At 56.8% G+C, this 23,615-nt stretch overlaps 1 protein-coding gene across 2 annotated transcripts in view; it reads right to left on the reverse strand.

Moving 5' to 3' along the window:
• Positions 1 to 201: 201 nt before the first annotated feature.
• The window catches only part of SGSM2 (small G protein signaling modulator 2), a 37,462-nt gene continuing 14,048 nt past the window's right edge, over positions 202 to 23,615 (reverse strand). The window contains exons 3-24 of one of the 2 annotated variants that reach the window (XM_007454194.1): positions 18,379 to 18,541; positions 17,942 to 18,103; positions 17,613 to 17,680; positions 17,370 to 17,515; positions 16,915 to 17,049; positions 16,267 to 16,391; positions 15,783 to 15,850; positions 15,480 to 15,640; positions 15,168 to 15,294; positions 13,488 to 13,622; positions 8,636 to 8,789; positions 7,641 to 7,705; positions 7,389 to 7,534; positions 6,744 to 6,872; positions 6,310 to 6,492; positions 4,306 to 4,680; positions 3,960 to 4,084; positions 3,439 to 3,521; positions 3,165 to 3,274; positions 2,644 to 2,740; positions 2,008 to 2,175; positions 202 to 1,812 (exon numbers count right to left, since the gene is read on the reverse strand). In XM_007454194.1, coding sequence (XP_007454256.1) covers positions 1,724 to 1,812; positions 2,008 to 2,175; positions 2,644 to 2,740; positions 3,165 to 3,274; positions 3,439 to 3,521; positions 3,960 to 4,084; positions 4,306 to 4,680; positions 6,310 to 6,492; positions 6,744 to 6,872; positions 7,389 to 7,534; positions 7,641 to 7,705; positions 8,636 to 8,789; positions 13,488 to 13,622; positions 15,168 to 15,294; positions 15,480 to 15,640; positions 15,783 to 15,850; positions 16,267 to 16,391; positions 16,915 to 17,049; positions 17,370 to 17,515; positions 17,613 to 17,680; positions 17,942 to 18,103; positions 18,379 to 18,541 — 3,014 coding nt within the window. In that variant the 3' untranslated portion in view covers positions 202 to 1,723. The remainder of the gene's footprint in view (positions 1,813 to 2,007; positions 2,176 to 2,643; positions 2,741 to 3,164; positions 3,275 to 3,438; positions 3,522 to 3,959; positions 4,085 to 4,305; positions 4,681 to 6,309; positions 6,493 to 6,743; positions 6,873 to 7,388; positions 7,535 to 7,640; positions 7,706 to 8,635; positions 8,790 to 13,487; positions 13,623 to 15,167; positions 15,295 to 15,479; positions 15,641 to 15,782; positions 15,851 to 16,266; positions 16,392 to 16,914; positions 17,050 to 17,369; positions 17,516 to 17,612; positions 17,681 to 17,941; positions 18,104 to 18,378; positions 18,542 to 23,615) is intronic. The other variant, XM_007454195.1, reaches the window with a different exon arrangement.

The raw sequence follows: 23,615 nt of genomic DNA on the forward strand, positions 1-23,615 counted from the left end.
CTTAGAGTCTGGCTATCACCCTGGACCGTTCCACAGCCAAGGCCCCGCTCTTCTGGAAACTTTGGTTCTCTCTCTTCACCATCCTTCCCTTGTGGGGCTGGTCCTCTTTACCGCTCAATCCGGAGCTTACAGAATTCCCCAACACAAACAGTCACTGACGGTCCAGTGCCAGCCCACAAATAGCCACCAGAGCTTCAAGCATTGCCAAATGCTGTGTTTATTCGCCTGTTACATTGAAGAGTATAGTTTCTGAGCCAAAAAACATACACACACTGCTCCTCAAAAAACCACTGAGTCACTAAGGCAGGCACACAACGGCCACTGTGCTTGGTGGAGGCCAAGGACTCACCTGGTGGGTGGGCAATGGGGCAGGCTGGCCTCCAAACAGGTGGTGCAGTGCCCGGGGCAGGGCTGGGCTGGGGAGACTGTGCTGGATGCAGAGGGGTGGCTGGGCCCTTTCTCATGTTTCTCAAATGCAGGAAGTCTCCAGACCTTAGTGATAGCTGGGCAGGCCCAACCCCGGGGCAGAGTGGCCTCCTGGCCCCAGAACAAGGCCTATCCTGCATGTATTGATGAGACGGGAAGTGGGGATGACAGAGCAAGCAGTGTGACTAGGCCTGGGGTCAGGAGCTGGGCCCTTCCTAGCACCTCCATGAGTGAGGCTCCTCTAAGGGGGTTTGTGGGTCCCTAGCGTCCTCGGCATCCTGCGAAGCATGTGGAAGGAAGAGCTAGCCTTGCTTCTCACCAAGGACAAGCTGGGGAGATCCAAGCACCCTCCCCTCCACCTCAGGGACTCAGCAGATGCCTGGGATAGGCAATGGGCTGCCCCAAGCTCTGGAGCCCGTCCCTGAGAGGAGGCCATGACAGGATTGCCTCCCTAAAGAATCAGCCTGGAGAGCAAGTGCTTCTGCCACATTCCAGGTCATTCTGCTGGCAAAAGGATCACTGATACACAGTTTTCGGGGATGCATCTAATGCATAAAGCAAGAGCAGGGTGGTAAGAGTGAGACTGTACAGATACACATGGGTGCACTGTATAGGCCGGGGGGGCGGGGGGTTGGTGCATGGGGTCACCTCGGGTGGCCAAAGGCAGTGGCAGTGCTGCTGAGGTGGGTTGCTCCCATCCAGGGCCCATGTTGTTGGGCTGTCCCGCAGTCTCAGGGGAGGGCCTGGAATGCAGCCCAGGTCTCCTGCACCCAGGGCACACACCCAAACTGGCAGCCATTCTGGCTGCTCTAACTGGGGCTGGTGCGTGCACATGCACTGGGCCTGCAGAGGGACGCTCAGAAGAGATACAGCACAGAGTCCCCTTGACCCACCCAGGTAGGGTCCAGGCAACTACAGCCCTCCTAACTCTCCAGGGCCCCAGGAGAGGCCATGGGGAGCTGTCCAGGCTGGGGCTGCCAGTGGCAGTGGGACTATCCCCAGGTGTTTGAGAGGGGAGCAGGGTAAGTGTCCCCCAAGGCAGCCATTCCCTGAGGCTGACCCCTCCCTCCCCAGTCCTGACCTGAGGGCATCCTGGCCCCTGACTCGCCCTGAAGGGCCAGCACTGCCCGGCGTCCGATCCCAGGCTCACAAGCGCTTTGTTAGGAATACAGTTGGGCAGGTGGGTCAGCTGGGGGCTGGGGCAGTCTTGGTTCTGCCGCGCCTGCACCTCCCTCTGTGGGACCAAAGGGGCCCGGAGCCCAGGCTCTGGTGGGCTGCTGCCCCCTGGCCACAGCCCTCACTTGTTCTCTATGAGCATCTGCACCTTGTGGACGAGGTCCCGGGCGATCCGCAGGATCTCCTGGGCGTCGTGATGCTCAGCCCGCTCTGGGGGAAACATGGATAACTGAGCGGGGGCAGCAGTCTGGGAGGAGCCCTGGGACTGGCCACCCTGCTCCGCTGCCACATTTGCTTACGGGGCAGGGGCCAGTATTCCCGAGGGCCCCCCAAAACCTGTGCCGGCCAGGAGTGGAGGCCCCCACGCCCCTGCTGAGGCAGCCGGAATGGCCGAGTGGCTCCTACCGTTGAAGAACTTGATGATGTCCGTGAAGTCCATGTTGTTGTCACGGATGATCTCTCGGTAGGCCTCCACCAGGGCCAGGGCGATGAACAGGACAAAGTGCTCCGAGGAGATGTGCCGGGCTGCCCAGATCACCTCCCACACAGCAAACACATCCTCATACGGCAGCTCTGGGGACGGCGAGGGGCTGAGGCTGGGCCTGGCTGTCCACAGGCCTCTGGACAGAGCCTCCTGCCGAGACAGAGCTCCAGGGGCCAGAGTCCTGGGACTCTCTCCACCACAGGAGCCGCTCCAGGAGAGCAGTTCTCTGCCCCAGGCCAAGGCCCCACCCTTCCCCTTGTAGTTCCTGCACGCTGGCCTCTGCTAGAGCAGCCTTTTATAGGCCTTGGTGCTCGGGAAGATTTGGTTCGAAAACAGTTCTGAAAACCATTGCCTTTGGGTGATTTTCAACCCTAGCTGCACTGTGGACTCACCTAATGGCTGTTAAAACGACCCCACTTAGGAAGTCTGGGGCTGGGTGGGGCGCAGGGCTCCTCAGGGGGTTCTAAAGTACAGTGTGGGTGGAGAACCACCGACTTCGGGGAAGAGGATCTCCCACCGCCCCTGACCCCAGGCCCACTCTGCAGCCCGCCCCTTACCTCTCTTAAAATCCAGCAGGAACCAGCGGTAACAGAAGTAGAAGTGGGTGTAGTCTCCATTCTGATGCATCAGTTCAAACAGCTCTGAGTCCAGTATCTGGTTTGAGTGGAGAACGGGAGCCAGACTGAACCCGTGCTGCCTCTCCCCAGCGCCCTGCCACCCAGGCCCATCCGCCGGGCCTCCCTGGCTGCCTGGCAGCTGCTCCCGCCCCTCCCGTCCAGGCTGCACTCTGCAGCCCCACCTGTCTCTCTGGGATGTACTCTTTGGAATGATGCCATATTCTGGGTGATTTCATCATCAACCGCATGACTCGCCAGAACTTTCAGAGCATAAGCGTTCACACGCTGACACTCCTCAATTAGTAAGGTTGCAAATGGTGGTGGTGGTTGGGGGGTGGTTTAATGAAAGAAACTAAGCATACGTAAAAGACATTTTGGGAGCTTTCCCCGGTCTCCCCGTGGATCGATGAACAAGCCCAGCGCTGCCCGGTCACTTGCCCCCAGGCTGCTGCCAGCCTCACCTGGATGAGGGAGCGCATGTTGGCAAAGTGGGCGTCCATGGCGCCCCCGTTGGGGAAGTTCTGGCTCATCCTCTTCATGAGGCAGCTGAAACAGCTGTAGGCCAGCTGGTCTGTGGGAAGGTGGGCGTGAGGCCGGCAAGGCAGGAGACCCCAAAGCCTCAGTCCGCAGGGGGACAGGGCCGGCTCACATGCCCACCAATGGAGACCATGCCGTCCCCTTTTCCTTTCTCCAGCTTGGGCCAGCCCAGGCCCAATCCCAACACCCGCTCCTCACCATTGTCGAGGACAACCAGGAGGGGCGCCAGCAGGTCGCACATGCCCTGCACGTAGCCTACGTCCAAGTGCTCCCACACGTAGCTGAAATGCCAGGGAGAGTCACTGTGGGTGTGCGCCATCTTCCCCTCCCCTCAGGAACTCCTGGGGAGACGGCCTCTAGAGCAGCCTGCTCCCCAGAGGTCAGACTTTCTGCGACCCTAAAGCACTGGAGCACGACGGCGAACAACCCATAGGCACTGTCCTCAAGGCCCTCAGGGGCTCAGGGAGAGAGACTGGACAGGCCATCACCGCCTGACATGCTGGGTGGGGGTCCTCTAAGGCTTCCTGGATAAGCATGGCCAAAGCTGAGATCTGAAAGACCTCGAGAATGACGAGGGGGCGGGGTGGGGTGGGGGGCACAGCAGACAGAGGGAGCCGAGCGTGAGTCGGGGACAGGGGAGGGGAGCAGGGCGCTGCCGGGTCTAACCTTTCACAGAGCAGGGCCCCTGCCTCCCACGGAGCCCCGCCCCACCGTGGCACCTGCACATGATGTCTCTGAGCCGCTCGAGGTTGGGGGGTGTGAAGTACCAGTAGCTGCGGTCACATCGCTGCACGTCCTTGTCTATGCGGTGCAAGTTTAAGGCCACGGTGTCCAGTAGTTCTATCTGGAGGAGCGGAGGGCCCTCAGGGGTGAGCTGCCCGAATAAAGGAAGGCAGCAAAGGCAGGGAACCAAGGGACTCAGAGAACAGAGTCCTGTGGGGTTGCTGAGAGATGGGCTCAGTGCCTCCCTCCAGGACAGTCCAGGCCACCCCACCCTCTGCCCCACCAGCCCCTATCCCCAGCCTTTGGGGCCGCTGAGAGCAGTGCCTGGGAACGACCACATACAGTGTAGGCAGCAGCACACACGGCGGCGAGCTCCTCCCCGGCCTCCAGCTCGCCGGCCCGCGAGGCCTCCTGGCTGGGGTCCTGAGGCTTGGAGGCCTGGGCTGCAGGGACCAGCCCATCAGAGCCTTCCTCCCCACCTACGTTCTCCTCAAAGCCCATGCTCTGGCCCTCATCTATGCTCGACTGGATGCCCGAGGCCACGGAGTAATTGCGGGAGGAAGGCAGTCCTGAGTCTGGAGAGTCGAACTCCACCGACTGTTGCTCCACCATGGTGGTGCCAGTGGGCCCGGCCCCCGCCCCCTGCTCAGGCTCTGGTCTGGGATCTTCAGGGCCCAGGGGCCTTGGAGGCTCCAGGTCATCCACAGAGACAAACACCTGGTGGGGGCAAAGGTGGCGGGGCTCACACCTGCACTCCAGCACCGTCCCTCAGCTCGGCATCTCCTTCCTGGGTCAGAACTGAGAGAGATGGAGAAGTCTCCTCACACCCCCACTCCCACCCCACGGCCTCTAGCACTGCCTCCCCCGGGTGCCAAGTGCCCCCTTTGACCCAGCTGACCAGGCTCCAGGAAGACATGAAAACACCGTCTCCAGCCCCATCTGGTCTCACACTGGTGAGAAAAAGTGTGAAGCGCTTCCTGTGGCTGCTGCAGGGAAGAAGGGGAACCGGAGGCCTGGACGCTCGATGGCCAGCATAAGTGTCACTCTACAAACACAGAAGTCATGAGGCTGCCTCGGGTCAGGACAGCTTCCATAGTGTCTTTGGTGTGGCCTCTGGGGCAGCCTATGGATGCGGCAGACTGGAGGTGTTAGGAAAAATAAGTTCTTCCTTATTTTCAGTACTGAATGTTCTGTAGAAGGCAGGAAACCTCTCTAGCAAGTACCTAATCGGTTATATTAGCTGCAGACAAACTGAGGAGAGGTAAGAAGTGAGAAGAAACATATTCTTCTGATTGAAACAGTCCACGCTCCCACAGATAAGTCACGGGGAAAAGGAGACATATACACACAGTTCTGTTCCGTTTTGTTTTTCTATTTGGACTATGTAGGGAAGGGAATGCTTGAAAAGACTTTTCGCTTTGGGCAAGAAGCATGAAGCACTGTTGGGTTACTGTCAGGTACGGCCATGATTCTGAGGCAATTCAGAGCCTCAGAATAGTGCCAGTGAGAAAGGATACTAGAGTCCATAAGCTAAGCAGCTGGGGCATTGGTACAGACTCAGGATTTTACAAAACCCAAAGCAGAAAGAGTGCTATGTTCACAAATAGGGGATTAAGAACAAAGCCCATGGGAAGGAGAGTGTACCTTGGTTATATTTCTTTAAGTCTTGCTCCAATTTGAGTTATCTGTTAGTATTAGTAAGGAGTTAAAGAGGCAATTTTAAAGAAAAAACATAAGTTAATGGAACAATGTCCTGAAAACTGAAACTTATCAGTTCTGGTTGGGCCCAGCAGCCATAGTTTGGGACTTGATGTTCACCTAAAATTCAGGGGTGAGGCCAGAAGAACCACACAGGCTGTGAACTGGCTTTGCATAGTCAACTCTATAAGGTGGGACTGCTGTTAAGTGCTCCCCTGGTCTCTGGCCAACAGCTCTTGCAGGAGCTTCTGCAATCAGAGGAGAGTAGAGCTGAGAGGGGGCACTGAGGCCCAGAGATGGGAAGAGAAGTCACTCATCTTGTCACTAGTGGACCTAGGACTAGCACCTAGGGAGGCCCATTCCTAGCCTTCAGCTCTCTCTACAAAGAGGGAGAGCCTCCCTCGTGCCCCATAAATTTATCCTCCTCTGCTAGTCCATTAGAACAGAACACAGTGCGCCATGTCATTTTATTCCTACAACACCCAGAGAAGTGGGCAGCAGGGGACCGTCATCTCATTTTTCAGTGGAAGAAAATGAGACACAGACACACTAGGCTGTTCTCCGGGGCTCCACTGCCAGCGAACACTAGAGGGCAGGCCTACAGCGCTGGTGGCCCCACCTCCGGCCCCCAGGTCCCCTCGGGCTCACGTCATTGCTGATGGTGGAGTCTCGATGGATGAGGTGCTGCACATGGCTGTCGATGCTGCTGCCTGAGGAGAACTTGGTGAGCGTAGCTGGGTGAGCCTCCCGCTCCCGCTGCCTCACCACCACCTCGCAGGCCTTCCACTCCGCCAACACCCGCTGGTACCTCGCTGCCACCACTGTGTCCACCTGTACTCAGACCACAGCGTGACCATGGCGGGAGGGGTGCACCAGGTCCTCCTCTGCAGCTGTCCTCCTGGGACAGCTGGAGACTAGGGTCGGGCCTCGGGGTAAAGACAGTGGGGCCCCCCTGCTAACATCTTCCTCTGCCCTGTTCCTTTCTGGCTGGGAAGAGGCTGAGGTTTCTGAGGCCCCCCTCCCTGCTTCCCATGGCCTGGCTCCCCATCTCCCTACCCCCATGGGGAACAGGCTCCCCTTACCTGTTCCATCTCCTTCTTGCTCATGCCAAACTTGTAGTGGCCAAGCAGAAACGGCCAGACGTCCTTGCGGACCTCGTGCTCCACGCCGCCAGAGTAAACCTGCCGCAGCAGCTCCAGCTCCTTGTAGTTCTGAGGGACCCAGGGGGGGAAGACTATGCAGCCCCTGCAGTCTCTGCAGCCCAGCTCGGCGACCCCATGTCCTGAGAGCTGGGGCTGGGGACGGTGATTCGTTTGGTCACTCTGCTGAAACCCAGGCAAACCCGGCTTTGGGACCGTCACATCCTCCCTGCCCCCAGACTAGAGCTGGATGCAGATCTACTCCAACCCTGCTTCCTTCCAGGGCAGAAAAGGAGCCCAGAGAGACGAGGAGATTTCCTCAAGGTCGTGGAGTAATGCAGAAGCAGAATGGACTTCCTGTCCAGTCCCCTTCCTGTGGAAACCCACAGGTCTAGTTGTGAGACTCTACCTTGACCCAGGCACTCCAAGGCCATCAGTCCAGGCCTGTCACCTCTGACCCTGGACAACCTTTTACCTGAACGCCCATGTAGTCTGTGAAAGCCACTCACAGAGCAGGCTGGTCTGCTCTCCCTGCTGGCCCCCAGCCCCTCGAGCCGGCCTCGGTCCCTGGCACCCCAGAGCGTGCACCTTTTTGTTCTTTTGATACTTGCTCCACATGTCCTTGGTGAGGCCCCCCGAGGCCCCCGGTGGCCGGGTGGGTGGGATGATGTTGTGATGCACCAGCGCTGACAGGTGGGTCCGCACCGTGGACAGGTGGCGGCAGTATGCCAGCCCTGTGGGGGGGGGGAGGGGGGAGCCGGGAGGCCGTGACCCTCTGTCCCGGTGCCTCCCCCTGCCCCTGCTCCCACCCCCTGCGGCCCCACCTCACCCCACACTCACAGCCATAGAAGGCCCGGGACACGATCTGCCTCTTCATGCTCTCACACAGCAGCCTGAGGGGCAACCTGTGGAATCAACCTGACTCAGGGCTGCTCCTCTGGAGGGAAGAGTGAGAAGGAAGGACCTTCTGGCTCAGAGGGCAGGTGGTGCAGGGAGCCGGATCTACAACCCAGAAGCATGTCAAGGGCTCCCTGGCCCTGCCAGCTACCCTGGGTAGAGCTGCTGGGGGCCCAGCCTGGCCCCCAACCACCCAGGGGATCTTGGGCAACTAACTTCACGTTAGTGAATCTTGGTCTCCTCATGTGAAAATGGAGAGAGCCGTCCGAGGGCCAACAGGTGTGACAGGTAGGAAAAAAAAAAAAAAAAACCCGTCGGCAAGCATCAAGTGTGGGCACATGGCCCTCACGCAAATGCCATTCACACAATGTTCCTGGCACGTGGCAGATGCCAAGATACCTGCTGAGTGTCCTCAGACAGCAGCCTGACGGCAGGATCCAGGTCCACCTTGGAAAGGGGAGGTCCAGGTACTGAGAACTTGCTCTGCCGTCGGCAAATCAAGTGTGGGCACATGGCCCTCACGCAAATGCCATTCACACAATGTTCCTGGCACGTGGCAGATGCCAAGATACCTGCTGAGTGTCCTCAGACAGCAGCCTGACGGCAGGATCCAGGTCCACCTTGGAAAGGGGAGGTCCAGGTACTGAGAACTTGCTCTGTGCCAGGCACAGCTCTGGGCACTCACGTGGGTTATATACCTCATTTAGTCCTCACAAGTACCTTAGGGAGAAGGGGGTATTATCCCCATCTTACAGATGAGGAAACTGAGGCTCAGAAACGGAGAAGCTCAGAGAGACTCAGCAACTTGTCAAAGTCACATGGGGAGCAAAAGTGAAATTCGAACCCAGGTGTGTCCAACTAGAGATCACCCTTCAGGCAAGTGACGCAGCCCCAAAGGACAGACTGACACATACACACGGATGGACACACCCACTCACCGGTCGGGGACACAGCTGCAGTGGCTGGGGGGTACGTATGGGGAGCTGCTGGTGGAGTAGGAGAGGCAGGAGGAGCCCTGGCTGCACAGGGGCTCCAGGTGCCAGGCTGGCAGGCTGGGTCCCAAGCCCTGCATCTCGATCATGTCGCCAGCATCTGAGGGCAGGAAGGGGGCCATGGTCAGGGCCCAGCAGGTCTCCTCCCCCAAGTACCCTGCAGCATGCCCACCTCTGTGCCCAGAGCTGCAGCATGAAGTCACCCTTTGGTGGAAAACCACAGGGGTGGTGCCTGCCTGGCCCAGGGTCCAGAGCCCAGAGTTGGAAGTGGTGGAGAGAGAGGGCGCCTGACACTTCCCAGCATCCATCTAGTCTTTCTGAACGAGGTAAGATACTTTCACTGAGTCGTGGATGATTGTGTCTATTCTCTCCATCTTGCTATAAGCAGTGGAATAGACACTTGTTTTTCTAGAGGGAGGAGAAAAAAGAAGGAACAAGAAAAGCCTGAGCTCTCTGAAATGCTGCCAGCTGCCTTGGCCTTCCAGGATTCAGCCTGGTCCTCTTGGGCAAACTCTGGGATGTGCAGGAAGGTGCCTGGAACGTTGCAAACTTTGAACCTTCCCAGGCCAGGAGCACCCACCGATCAAAGCCCCTGAAGGACCCCTGAGCCACCAGTCCTGGTCCACAGACCTCATCCCCCTGAGGTTTCTAGACCTGGCGGCCAGTGGCTAAGCAGGAGCAGTGCTCCCTGCCCAGGCCAGGTGCCCCCAAGTTCGCAGCAGTGGGTGAGTTCTCCATCCTTGCCTAGCCTGAATGCACTGCATGGTGGCCTCCTGCAAACACGCAGGTGAACTGGCAGGAAGGGCAAAGCTTCCAGGGCTGCCAGGCCACTGTGGGGATGAGGGTGGCAGCTGGGCATGCACGTTCCACCATCCAGAAGAATGTGCCCGGTGCAGCCTCAGAAGACAGCTCCTTGGACAATTTTACACCACAGCAGACCAAGCCTCCTCAGCCGGCCCAGCTAGGCTGAATCAGAACTCAAGACCCTTGAGAGCTTCGAAGGCCCACGTGGGGCAGGCACTGCTCGTGGGGGACTCTGGCAGGTCCAGTGAGCCACAAAGATGAAGCAAAGTGAGGGCAGAAAGTGAAAGGACCAGGAGATGACGCCAGGAAGGAGGGAGAGAAGGAAGAGTGAAGAAGACAGGAGAGAGAGAGCTGTGTGTGTGACAGCCTGCTCTCAAGCAGTAGTTCTTTTCTGCGAATTATGGCCTGGGCCCTGGCCCGCTATGAGTCTGGAGCAGACCTAGGCCTGGTTTTTGTGGGAGCCAGACTCCAGCTCTGGGTGTGCCTTGGTGGGGAGGGCTGAGCTGACCCCCTCCAGTCCCCTCAGGGGCTGCCCTGTCTTGGCCCCAGGGCTCTCTCCCCAGACCCACGGCTGGGATTTTTATAGATATCTGGCCCTTCAGCTCCACCAGGAGGCAAATTAAGGGAACACACTTGGTGTGGGGGGGCTGCGGCTTTGGGAGTGAGGGGTTGCAAGCCATGCCTGAGACTCTGGGAGGAAGGAGGAGGGGGCAAATGCAGGTGGGGTGGGGCAGGAGCCAAGCTCAGGCCCCTGCAGCAGGCAGGAGAGAGGCCAGCGGTGGGAGGAGCCGGGGCGGGGGGGCGCGGGCGGTGTGTGTGGCAGGAGCAGGCCCAGCCAGGTAGGCAGCAGGCAGCAGGCGGGCAGGCAGGGGGTTGCCAGGTGCAGAGGGTGGGCACACAGGGAAACGAGTTCATGCCCAGAAAGCAGGGCCCAACCAAGGCAGACTCCTGGGTCAATGCTCTTCACCTTAATTCTCCAGGAAGGAGCTGAACCAGCCAGCATTGAACACTGCGTCTCTGAATTAACCCAGTGCAGACAGCTGGAGCTCTGGAGTGACTGGGCGAGGGGCAGCAGGCTGGACGGGGGTCTGCTGGGCCAGCTTTGACTCTGACTCTCTCCTCTGAGCGTGAGGAAAGTTTGAAGCAAAACAATTAGGGTGATTGAACCCCACAGCCCCTAAGACTCCGAGTGAAAGGTGCCTGGCCTGGAGCAGAATTAGAGTGAACAGCATCTCTGCTCTGTGGGGAGGCAGCGGGAAAAGGAGGAGGGGGGGGGGAAGGAGAGTCTGGACACCCGCCACTTGATTCACATGCACAAGTCAAGCACGTTGCAGGCCTGGAAAGCAACGGCTAGCAGAACGGACTCAACAGTGTTGTCATTATGGACTGGAGTGGAGATGGGGGCTCCCATACCATCTCCCCAGCCACCTGCTGATTCTGCTTCCACACCTCCTCCCCTTTCTCAAGTGTTGGGGTCCCAGGGGCTACACACTGGGTCGGTCTGACCCCTGAGTTCCCCAAGAGGATGCCCAAACAAGCCCCGAGGCCTCTGGACCCTGTAAGTTTTCCTGACCCTGGAGGCCTCAGCTCTTAAGAGCAGCCAGGGATGACTTCCTGTCTCCAGGTCCACTAATTATGGGCTCTACTGGGACTCCCGCCCCACCACAGCCTCCAGCCTGACTATAATTTTTGGGGCGAGAAGGGGCTCCCTGGCTCTCCTGACTTAGCTTCCCCACACGGCTCCAAGTCAGCTAACCTGGAAATAAGCATCAGCCTCAAGCCCAGGTTTGCAAGGAACCAGGTGGCAGGCAAAAAACATGACAAGTGAGGAGGCTCCCCCGAGTTGCCACCAGCTGGCCTGCAGGTCCCACTGGAAGGGCTGGGAGCGAGGGCCGGCACAAGGACAGGAATGTGATGGGTAAGGGGGCAGCTGGCAGTTGTGCTGAGGGTGTGCTAGGTGTGTTCTAGGCCATGGACTTGGTCACCCATTACAGGCTTGGTGGCTGAGCTAAGGAACTGGGTTCTTTGGTAGAATTTTGTGGAAGCATAAGGAGAGTGTCACATATCCCTAGATGCCCCCTGTAGGGGCAGGGAAAGGGGAGAAGGAATTAATCTGGGGCCAGGGGCAGAAGGGAGAGATAAGTTAGGAGTTTGGGATTAACATGTATATATTACTATATATAAAATAAACAACAAGGACCTACTGTATAGCACAGGGGACGATATGCAATATCTTGTGAAAACCTGTAATGGAAAAGAATCTGAAAAAGATTCTGAATCATTTTGCTGAATCATTTTGCTGGGTACCTGAAACTAACACAACACTGTAAATTAGGGACTTCCCTGGTGGTGCAGTGGTTGAGAGTCCGCCTGCCGATGCAGGGGACACGGGTTCGTGCCCCGGTCCGGGAGGATCCCACGTGCCGCGGAGCAGCTGGGCCTGTGAGCCGTGGCCGCTGAGCCTGCGCGTCCGGAGCCTGTGCTCCGCTACGGGAGAGGCCACAACAGTGAGAGGCCCGCGTACCGCAAAAAAAATAAATAAATAAAATAAAATTGTAAATTAACTATACTTCAATTTAAAAAATGGTTTAAAAAATTAAAAATAATAATAAATTAATTAGTTAGAAGAATGGTAGGGAATTATTCAAATGGATTCAGGGAGGCATAAGCAAATTGGAAGATATTACTGTAATAATCTGCCTCACAAATTCAATGTTCCAATATTTAAAAGAAGCTGAAATTAGGGGTGTGGTATATGTGTGTATGTTTGTGTGTGTGTGTGTGTGTGTGTGTGTGTGTGTGTATTTAATAGAAATCTATTGACTTCCGAGCATTGGCTATAATGTCTGCAGTTGGATGTGGCTATGGATAGCAGTCATGCCCCCTGCACCAAGGTGCTTTGGTAGGGCAATTGGATCAAAGGGTTCCATGTTTGCATTAAGGTCTGATGAAACAGAGATGGGTTGACACTTCATTCTGGACAATGGTGTCTTAACTTTCTTCTACTTGTTGTGTAAACCCCACCCTCATCTCCTAAAAGGTTGCGGATTATACATTTAATTGGTCATTCTTAGAGTATAGAAAAGAGAGACGAAGCTTTTCCCACTAGCTCCTATATGGACAATAAAGAAAGAAAGAAAAAGAAATTCACCTGTGGCATGGGAATGGTGGGGGTGGGGAGCCTCCCCTAAACTCCAAGACAGGTGGCCTCGGCCCTTCAGAAGCAATCTTCCCTGAGCACCTGGGCCTGGCCCTCACTGGTCCCCTGACTAGTCCCTCTCTACAAGTCTAGCTCTGCACTGAGTGGTGGACAGAGGAGCTGTGGGCACTGTCCTGTCATTTCCAATGAGGGGGCCTTGGTAACCCTGGAGTCAGGTCCATGAGGGCGGGAACACACCTGTCTTATATCCTTGGCACAGATATTTCTAGATTTCATGCTAAAGTGCCAGCTGGGTAAACTGAGCCCTGGGTCTCTTTCCATGGTGACCCTGACCCCTCACCTGACCACAGGTGACTCCTGTCCCCATGAGCTGTCCAGCCCCTACCCCTGCTAAAGAGGGTCCTGGTACTTCTGTCCTGTTTCCGTTAAGTCAGGAGTCAGAGGCACAGGGCCTGTCTTCCCAGCCAGCAGGAGAGAAAGAAAGAGACCCTGTCCCGGGTTTGCCAGCATGACCCCTCCAGAGTGGGAACAGGGCTCTCAGAGAGCCATTCCTTTCCAGCAGGGAACCAGATAATCAGACCTTCCCACAAGTCAATCTCTTCCCTCTCGGGTGCAAAGCCCTCTCCTCACGTTCAATGGGGAGCCCAGAGTCAACTGCATTTTGTACTGTCCCCTCCTGCCAGCACCTCCTTCCACCCTCCCTGATCTGCCTCCTGGGTGCAAGTCCCATAATGCCAACACTGCCATTTGAGCCCCTGCGGTGGGTGGCAGGTGGGCCCAGGGGGGTGGGGCCGGAGGACGGGGTGGGTCAGGGAGAGGGGGAGGGATAAAAACCTTTCATCGGATTGGGAGCTGTGAGGTTCCGCGAGCAGATCATTGAGAGCATCGCGTGTAGTTTATCCTCCTCTTCCTCATCATCGTCCACCGAGGCCGCGCGGCTGGCCGCTAGGTGGTGGTAGTTAATAGTGACTGCTCAAAAAGAATAGCAGAGATGCAGAGGCATGAGGACCCTAGTCCGGGGGCAGGAGGGTCCGCACTCCCTCCTTAGGGAGAGCAGAATGGAGTCTGGGTCACCTTGAGCCTGCAGGGCATGGAAGCGGGGAAGGGGGGACCTGAGAGTCTTTTGATGAGTTACTGGGCCAAGTATGGAAGAAGGTGAGGACCCGGCGGCAGCCCCAGAGCTCCACTCGCCAAGGATGCCCTCTCTAGGAAGAACAGAAGAGAGAGAACTGATGGGGGCGCCAGGGTGGTGAAAGACAGGGACTCCCAGCCCTGGCTGAGGCGGGGCATGACTGCTGGCAGATGGATCCCAATCATTCTTCGGCTCGTGTCACGGTCAGGCTGAACCACATCTGAGGGCTACCCCAAATCCCCCGCTTCAGACTATAAACCCGACCTTCTAAGGGCTTCCCAGAGCTGCTCTCCAGGAGCCTGAGTCACCCCGCTGGGCTTCAGCTCCTTGAAGTGACTGGAACTGGGAAGTACCAAGGCTTGAAGAGGGCAAGTGGAAGCTGCAAAATCTGAGGCAAGCAAGAGCCTGAGATTTAATGCCAGGTCTGCAAACACGTTCTGGCCAAAGCTGAGTCTCCTTCTCTTCATCAGGCACTCCTGGGAGGGAAGGGGGCCCCAGGTCTCCTGCCCTCCGAGCCTGTTAACAGAGAACTCGCGCTGTGGCTGTGTGTTTGCAGTCTGGGCAATCTGTCCACTAATACGGAGACAACTTGTTGACAGCTTATTGGCACGAGTTAGCACATTTTGGGAGCAGGTGGTCTGGCTGGCAATAAATGCTCTGGGCTGGCAAATTCCCTGACCTTATCCCCGAGATCAGCCATTCTGGCCTGGAGAAACCTATGGGCAACAGCAGTGCTCTGACCAGAAAGGGAGCTCGTGTGTTGGTAGATGCCTATGGACAAGGCCCCTGGGGCCCAGAGGGGTTATGTCCACGTGGGGTAGGACCCATGAGGGTCAAGTCACCTTTCAACTCCTGGCCCCACAGATTCCCACTGCAGCTCCAAATCTCACCCAAGATGCCCCCCTACCTCTGCTAATGCTCCCCTCATCAGTAGCTGGTTGGGGGAGGGTTCTGGCTCTAGCAGAGTCAGTGAAAAATTTGCACCATCTATAAAGATGCGCTGACCCTGCACCCAGGCCGCCTTGTGGGGGTCAGGTGGCAGGCTGAAAAGAAACCAAGAGTTCTCCACCTTCTATGTGTAGTCTCACAACATTTTTTCCCTGGGGCAGAGCATGAAAGGATGACCAAGAGAATATTGTACAGCGACACCTGGATCGGCTGAGCCAAGAGCCTGGGGTCACGAGGTGGGGAGAAGACAGCTAGGTAGACAAGAGGCCACTTCTCCAAGGGATGATTTGCGGGGGGGAAAGGTCCGGTGAGAGGCTGAGTAAAGACCTGCCTGGGTTAACCGGGCCTGGGCAGTGGACCCTGCCTGTGGCCCCCTGGGTGACACTACACCCCCACCTCTCTCTTCCTCCACGAATGACGTTTGGGACACTTACTGTGCTCGTGCCTGTGGCCAGGGTAAATGATCCGGAACACGTAGTCGGTGGCCCGCCCCAAGCCCACGTCCTCCACGTCCACGGACCGCATGCTGCTGCGCTTCCGTAGCCTGGGGAATACCTTCCCCTGCGGGGAGAGGGGTGGGTGGTCAGCCTGCCCAGGGCGGGGTCCAATCCACGGCCCCCCCGCCCCCCCACCCCGCTAGGCTGCTCCTAAGAGCTCTGTGTGGGGAAAGGATGGGAGGCCAGCAGGTGGGCGGAGAACCCACCCCACACAAACCCTCACCCAGAGCCTCCCAAGCCCTGAGGTACCTTCCCCTGCTGGGTCCAGAGTGGGGGCTCCAGCTGTCCTCGAGGCAGAAGCCCGTTCTCCAGGCAGGACAGGAAGGACAGCAGGTGGCCCCCCTGCGGGAAGTGCAGTGGTGGCCTCTGGATGCCATCCTGGCTCACCAGCACGAGGGTGCCGCCGTTCTCTGGGGGGTGAATGTGGGCCAGTGAGGCTGGGTAGGAGGACAGTGGGGTGGGAGCGTGGGGACGGAAGGAGGGGGACAGGAAGTCCGTGCACGGCGCAGGCTCTCTCCCCTCACCCCTGTGCCCAGGACAGGGGAGGCTCACTTTGCTGGTGGCAGTGGATGCAGACAATCTGACTGAAGGGCACAACAAGGGCGTAGTCCCAGTAAACGCTGGAAAGGAACCAGTTTGGTGTCGCTGTGTCCCAAGACCTGCCATCCCACCTTCCTCATCTCCTGGCCCCAACACCCGTGAGACTGCCCGGAATAGTAGTATTCAGGGTACTACTATTAGTACCCTGACCGTAGCCGAGAATGTGACCTCGGCCAGCCACCTTGTCCCTCTGGGCCCCACGCTGTCCTCATGGCACAGAGCCTGGCAGTCTCAGCTGCCTAGAGCTTGGCTCAGGCAAACCTCTCCGTGCCCAGGCCTGGCTCAGTCCTAGAGAGCTCGGGAACCTGTCCAGGCAGCCTCCCCCTGCAATTCTTGGCATCGGATAAGGAGTGAGGCCTGCCCCCTGGAGCAGCCTGGGTCTCTCCATCCCCCGCCCAGGAGCAAGGCTCCTTGGAGGAAGTCCCAAAGCCCCCACCTCTTTTCCAGCTCGGAATCCCCCAGAGTCCCGTTCATGAGCTGGTTGGGGGTCCACTTCAGAGTCAGACTGCCTGCAGACTGGTGCAGGGAGAGGTAGCCGGGGACAGCCTCCACGTCCCCCTTCTGCAGGGAGCAGACACACCAGAAGACAGAGAAGATGAGGGCCTGAGAGGCTCCTGGGGATGGCCTACGGAGAAGGAGCTCCAGGTGCTGCGTGCAGGGAGGCCAGGCCAGGCCAGTCACAGGATCCTGGGCTGGGGGCCAGGAGGAAGCAGGGGGCATCACGTGCCACAGCAGATGTGGGTGCCTCCTTCCCCTGGCTGGCCTGGGGTCACTGGCTCTGTCCTGTCAGCCTCCTGGATGCCAGGCGTGTCCGGGCCAGCCATACCCAAGCTGGGCGTTCACCCTGCCTGCTGGCTGACTCTCCTACTCGCGGACAGCCTGGTTCTCAGCTGGCCAGAGCAGATGCCACTCCTGGCTCCTGCCAGCTCAAGGCTGGGCGTGAGGCTATGAAACAGTGAAGGAGGGGGTGGGGCCCTTCTCCCCCTTCTCTCTAGTCAAGCCCCTGGGAAAAGGGATGAATGTGGCTGGAGGTCTTGGTGCCTTTGGAAAAGGGAGAGGAGGGCCGGGCGTTAGGCTCTCCTACCGGCTGTACCAGCACGTTGTTTTTGCCGTAGAGCAGCCGTGTCCTCGAGTTCTGGTGCAGGGACTCCACGTACTCACGGGCGCAGGCAGCTAGCCTGTCCTCCGATGCACTGCCACTTGAGTGCCGCTTCCGGATCTGCACACAAAGTCACGGCTCTGCCCTCAGCCCCAGGAAGTCAGCTGTGGGGGTCAGCCCTAGGCCTCCCTGCAGACCCTCTCTAGCTGACCCCAAGGGTCCTTCCTGTCCCCAGTTTGCTCTCAGCCACGGACCAGCTCTGTGCTCCTGGCATTTATGTGAGTGCCAGTGTGGGGAAAAGGCTCTCCTGGGGTGGCCACTACCCTGGGCATCTCCGAGGCCCAGCCTAGGTCTGCCAGGAGCACACAGCCCAGCTGCTCCTCCCCAAAGGCCCAGGGGCATATCCTGGGTGAGCACAGGGTGGGAAGAGTGACACCTACTCCTAGGGCTGGGCGCTTTGCAGGGGAGTCCTGGCGATTTGGGGGACCCCGGATACGGTGCCTCTGGACCAGCTCATCAGCCGAGGGGTCAGTCCAGTAGTGATCGGCTGTCTTGAGCTTGGTGTACTCCAAGGCACAGGGTCCCACTGTGGAGACAGGGACAGCCAGCTCAGGGGCGCCCCCTCAGCACTTGCCCTGGAGCCCCCACTGGCCCAGCGCAGGCCTGTCCGCTACTAGGCTTACCTAGAAGAGAGCCCAAGATGGGGCCAAACACAGGGTCTGCCAGTAACGCCTCCTTCTCGTAGTACTTGCTGCCAGGGGAGAGACAGACAAGGTGACCACTGGGGCTCCAGAACTCATTCCATGGCCCTCAAGCTCACCAAGGAGATACATCCCCACAAGGATCAAATTCATGTCAGTTACCAAGAAGAAATGAGTCCACTAGGGCTGAGCTTTGTGGGGTGCCTGGTGTGGTCTCTGCTTTCGGGATGCTACGGGGGGATGGCACATGCCTATGGACTGTGGTGGGCAGTCCAGCACAGGGAGGGGTGGGCTCAGGGAGGGGCAGTCACCTGCAGTTCTCCACCAGGTACTGCACGACCCTGTCCAGCACTTTCTCGATGAGCGCTGTGCGTACCCATATGTGTTTCAAGGCCTGCAGGCTGAGGGCTGGGGCCTTCCCACTGGCAGAGCCCTGTCTCTGCTGGGTCTCCTGGTTGACCGCCAAGGGTTTCCTGCAAAGAGGGGGTGGGCTTCAGGAATGGGAAGGCTTGGGGATAAGCCTCATCGCAGACTGGTGGCACTGGGAGCAGAGTTTGGAGCTGCAAGACAAGAACCCAGAGGACTGATTGGGATGGGGGGTTGGAGGTGGTGGACAGGACCTTGTGCCTGAAAGGGCCCCCACCCCCCACCCTTGGGCTGGCCCGTCATCCGAGAGGTGAGGCCCTGCAAGAAACAGCAAATGGAAAGAGCAGAAGGGAGGCATGGGAGGGGCTGGTTCAGGGCTTACCTGCCCTCTACTTGCTGCTGCAGCTCCTGCACCTTGTGGCAAACCTCCCCAGCCACTGGGCACGCCTTCCCCACCTTGGTGAACAGGGCTGCCATCTTGTCACTGCGCAGGAAGCCGGCAGCACGGCGCCTCAGCTGATGCAGGAGGCAAGCCTCCACCGCACCTGGGCCACAAAAGGAGCAGCAGCTGAGCCTGGGCGAGAGCGGGAGAGAGAGAAACACACCCCTCCCCCATACCTATGGAGAGCAGAGAGGCGAGGGCAGGCCCTGGCTCTGCTAAGACTAGGGGGTGTGGTTCAGGCTTAAGACAGGCCACGGAGACATACCCTGACCTCTCTCCAAAATGCTCCCGTGGTCCCCTCCCCGCTCCTGCCCAGGGTGGACCTGCGGGGGCTTTGCTGTGCCACACCGTCCCTGTCCCTCTCTCTCATCTGGTATGTATGTGCCTCCTGTATGCAGCATCGCCCTGAGGCTCTGAGGACAAAGCTGCCAGTGCCAGTTGGCATGGGTGGCTCCACCCCCTGCCCACGAGGGCAAGCACGGACAGCTCCTACAGGACAGGGGATGTAGGGAGCACACAGCCTGGCAGCCCTCCTGTAGAGCAGAGATGATGTGGTTGCTAAGGAACGAGGCTCTGGAGAAGGAGCTGAAATATTGATGAAGCCTCTGCAGAGATCGGACCTGACAGCAGCCCTGAATTATTGATGAGCCCTGCAGCCGACAGTGAGGGATTTCTACTTCCCATGCAGGGAGGGCTTCCCTTCATTCATTCATGTTTTTAGGGGCTAGGCCCACTCTCTCTGTCTGGATTCTGCTTTCAGCAGACAGGCCCCATAGGAAGGAAAGAAGGGCTTGGTGGGGGAGGGTGGGGAGCTGCCCTGGGCACATACAGATTCTAAAAAAATTAGTGTGTAGGTGTGGGGGAAGGAGGGGCTTGGCCATTATTGAGGACAAGCTGATTGTTTTCCAGCCTAGGAAGGAAAGGCCCAGAAAGGGGAAGAGAGCTGATTCGAAGTCACAGAGTGGCCGAGCTGGGCGTAGACACAGGGCCCCAAACACTGGCCCAGCCCCTTTCACCTCCTCCAGGTGTGTTGGGGGGTGGGGGCCCACAGGTGGGAGGAGGTCTCCCCTCACTTCACAGGTACTCTTTTTACAGGGATTGTGCTGGAGGTGGAGAGTCAGAACAGGGTCTGAAGCGTGGTGCCACTCGCTACTTCTGGAAAACATGGGTAAGTGACTTAATGCTCTGAGCCTCAGTTTTATCATCTGTGAAATGGGGGAGACTTCTTACGACTGGTGTGAATTGTTACACGAGATGAAGTAGGTAAACCCCTCATGCCGGAGGCCCTTGATGCAAGTCGGTTCCTGACTCCTAACCTCTTTTTGTCGAGATCCTGTTCTATGGCTAACCTGTAAGGGCTGGGTTTTTGCAAGTCCTCTCACTGGCAGAGAGAGGCGAGGACACACTAGAGAGAGAATCACAGGCTGCCCCAGAGGTGGGTGGAGGTGTCATTCTCTTAGGAACAGGGGAACTGAGGCCCCATCAAGCTTACTGTGACTAGTGTTGTTAGAATATGAAACCTGGGGACTTCCCTGGTGGCCCAGTGGTTAAGATTCTGCTTCCACTGCAGGGGGCATGGGTTCAATCGTTGGTGGGGGAACTAAGATTCCACATGCCACACAGTGTAGCCAAAAAAAAAAAAAAGAAAAAGAAAAAAAGAAACCTGGACTTAGGAAATAATCACTGAAAACAGAGGCTCTCACCTGTTTTCTGCCTTCATTGTTACTGACAGACAGTCACTGATGACCTATAAAAGAGTTTTGTTTGGCTCTCTCTTGTACTGAGGTCAAGAAGTTAGAGAGAGTCTCTGGGGCCAATGTGGAAGCTGGCCAGTTCATTGAGAGCATCCCAGGGAAGGGGAAACAAGACAGGACCCCCTCCCTCTCCTGGGAGCTCAGGCCTCGGAGGACTTTATTTCACAAGTTGCAGCCTTTCCTTCATGGCATGTTCATATATCGATGAGCACACGCGTACGCAGACAGATGTATCCACAGGTATCATGTGTGTATGGGACATGTGGGGGAATCTTTGCTTAAGTGTCCACATATTCCCCTCCATGGCTGTCCCCTTGGTCCCTGGAGGTCCTGCGTGGCCCTAGGGTACATAGGTGAGTGACCTTTTTGTCATAGTCTCTTGGTCCTGGGGCTGCTGCAGCTACAAGTCCACAGCTGGAGGAAGGGGGTGACTATTTCCTGGGGCGGCACTCCCCGATCAGAGCGGGAGAAAAGCAGCACTGAACAAGGCCAGAGCAGCAGCAGGTGGCACCAGTCCTGCAGAGAATCATGTGCCTTGGTGACGTGACTAATTGCCGGGATAATGAGTCATTCATTAGCTTTCCTACCTTCCCCAGGCGACTGCCCCTGTAGCCAGGCTGGGGAGCCTGGGGATGCAGGCAGCAGCTTGGCCTCACCCAGCCTGCCAGGCAGACTGTGAGCACAGGCCTCAGGGTTCTCTGGGGTGGGTGGAGGCATTCCTCAGCAATTACTGCAAGTAGGGAATATTGAGAGAAGCCCAAACAACACACCCAGTGCCCCCACTCACCCCATGGCTCCTAAGTTCCTTCTGTGAAACCCGGGCAAGGTGCCAGGCAACGTCTGCAGAGGGAAAAATCTCTCTCAACTCTCTATGTTCCAAGCAAAGTAAATGACCCTCTATGCCAGGTATTCCTAAGCTGGTTCCATGGGCTCCTTGGCCAGTAGTTGCTCAAACTATCCTAGTCCTTCCCCATTCCCGCAGGGCTGTCCCCCACAGGGAAGGAGCACGTCACTGTGTGCAGTGTGTAGGCAAAATAATAATATAATAACACTGATAATATATAATTGAGAATTACTCTCCTAAGAGGGCTTGTTGATAGGCTTCTGGACCTTCGAGACCCCCTAAAACTGCACACAGAATCACTGGTCTGCTTCTGCATGCTTAGGTGAGTGTTTTTATTCTGGATAAAGGATCTTTGGCTTTCAGTTTCTAAAAGGGGTATCTGATCCCAGAAAGTTTTAAAACCCTGCTCTAAGACTTTTGGGTTGAGAGGAACCACAGACACTTCCACTGATTGACACTTACAGATATGCAAGTACAGAGATCCCCCTGGCCTCTCCCCACATACAGAGAACACCACACTCAGAACTGCAGTTGTGGAGCTGTCAGCAATAATGCCCAACTCTCCAGCTGTCTGTGCTCCCCAGGAGGCCCTCTCACAGACCAACAAGCACCCTTTTCCACGGAGAAGGTCACACAGAGGCCCCTGGAGAAGACGCCCATCACAGCCAAAGCACCAAGTCAGCCGAAATCATCCCCCTTCTAACTGAGCTGTTTGGGCCCTGGTCCCCAGCCGTGCTGTGAAGGTTTCAGGAGCCCCTGTCTCAGGGTTCCCAGCACCACCCGCAGCCACTCTGGTTGCCCCAGAAGAGGGGAGAGACAGCCCTGACATCATTCGGATCACTTCACATAAGAAAAACACGTACTAATTGATAAAAATCAACACTGTTTTGGTCACTGGTTGGGATGGCAGGTTTGGGTGAATGAAATGAAACAGAGAAACAGACATGACTCAATAAGCATGACCCTCTCACTCCCCACCTTGGTCTTCCAGTGGCCTTTGGAGGTATGGTACCGGATGAGCCCAGGGTACCCTTTCTACTCTGTCATCCTATCCAACAGACAGCAAGGCTCAGGGAACTGCAACTCGGAGTGGGCAGGAGTGGAAACAGTTTTAACTTTAGCACCCTGCTGCGGACATCCCACCCTGACAAGGTCTGGCACCATCTTCCCAAGGAAAAGCAGTGAACTACAGCCCAGACGAGCCCTGGGACTGTCCCTCACCAGTCTCTGACATGCCCCTAAAGTCTATTAAGACACGGGGCTCAACAAATGCTACATGGATTGGAGACCACGAGTGCTAATGGAATCTTATAGGGCCCCTCCCACAAACTCCTTACTTACTGATTTAACCATTCCAAGGAGTCCAATTTAGAACAGAGGAGACATCAGTAGATAGAGAGGGAAGGGACTTGGGAAGTTACTGAATGTTCTCAGACCTTGCAGGATTGGTAAGACCCCCTACAGTGGCAAAGTGGCACTGTCTATTAACATTGCAAATAACCTCTGACCTAGTAACCCCTCTTGTGAGAATCTAGCTTACAGATAGAATCAAGCTTACTTAGTTACAACAGCAGAAGACTGGAAACTATCCCCTTGTCCATCAATAGAGGACAGATTAAGTAAATACGGCACATTCATACAGTATAATATTATGCCACTCTGAAAAACAATGAGAATGATCTCCAGGAACTAATAACAGAAAGGTCTCCAAAAGCAAGATGCAGAGCAGTTTGACCGCATGATACCTTTTGATTACAGAAAGGGTGGGGTAAACACAGAATAGAATTAAAAAAAAAAAAAATCAGGACAGAAAACTCTGGAAGGATGCACAAGAAGGAAGAGTGGTAGTATTACTGATGTGGAAACTGGTAGGTGGAGGGGAAGTGGGTGAGTGGGGGCAGGGAAAGGAGTGAGACTTTTCACTGTGTACCTTTTGTATAGTTTTGATATTTGAGCCAGGTTACCGATTCAAAATAATAACAATAATTCCATCATGAAAGGATGCTAGAGAGTCTCTCCAACCTGGAGGTGAATTGAAAGTCATGAAACTCAGAAAGGCTGGGTCTGTCCATGGGCACCCACCCCATCACCAGCTCCCTCAGCAAACAGGGTCTGCAGATTAGCTTGGTTCCCCCTCCCACAGGATGATCTGGGCTCTGCTTAGGGCAGCCACTGGTGATCTGAGCTGCGTAGGGACCGGAGAAACAATTCAGTGGGCTGGGACAAGCTTAGGTGTCTCAGGAGCCCATGAGAATGGACTAAAGACATGGCTGCCAGGAAATGCAGCAGTGGTTGAGAAGGGTCCTCAGTCAGCCCAGCGGGCCTCAGAAACAACCCCCGGCTGTCACACGCATATCCACATTTAAACTGTGTTCAGCAGCCAAGGGGCCTGGAAAAGCCGAGCCTGGTAATAGGGGGACCCACTGAATGGCCTTCAGAGAACTAGGTCAGTTGGCTGAGGTAGAGGGACACAGCATCCAGAGTTAGCACAGCCTGACATGAAGGCTAGGCCCAAGGCTCTGAGCCAGGAGGGGTTGATAATGGGAGGAGCACGTATGTCCAGTGTCCCCTGCTCCCCA

Source organism: Lipotes vexillifer, unplaced genomic scaffold (genome assembly GCF_000442215.2).
Source record: "Lipotes vexillifer unplaced genomic scaffold, Lipotes_vexillifer_v1.1 scaffold680, whole genome shotgun sequence".
Taxonomy (NCBI): domain Eukaryota; kingdom Metazoa; phylum Chordata; class Mammalia; order Artiodactyla; family Lipotidae; genus Lipotes; species Lipotes vexillifer.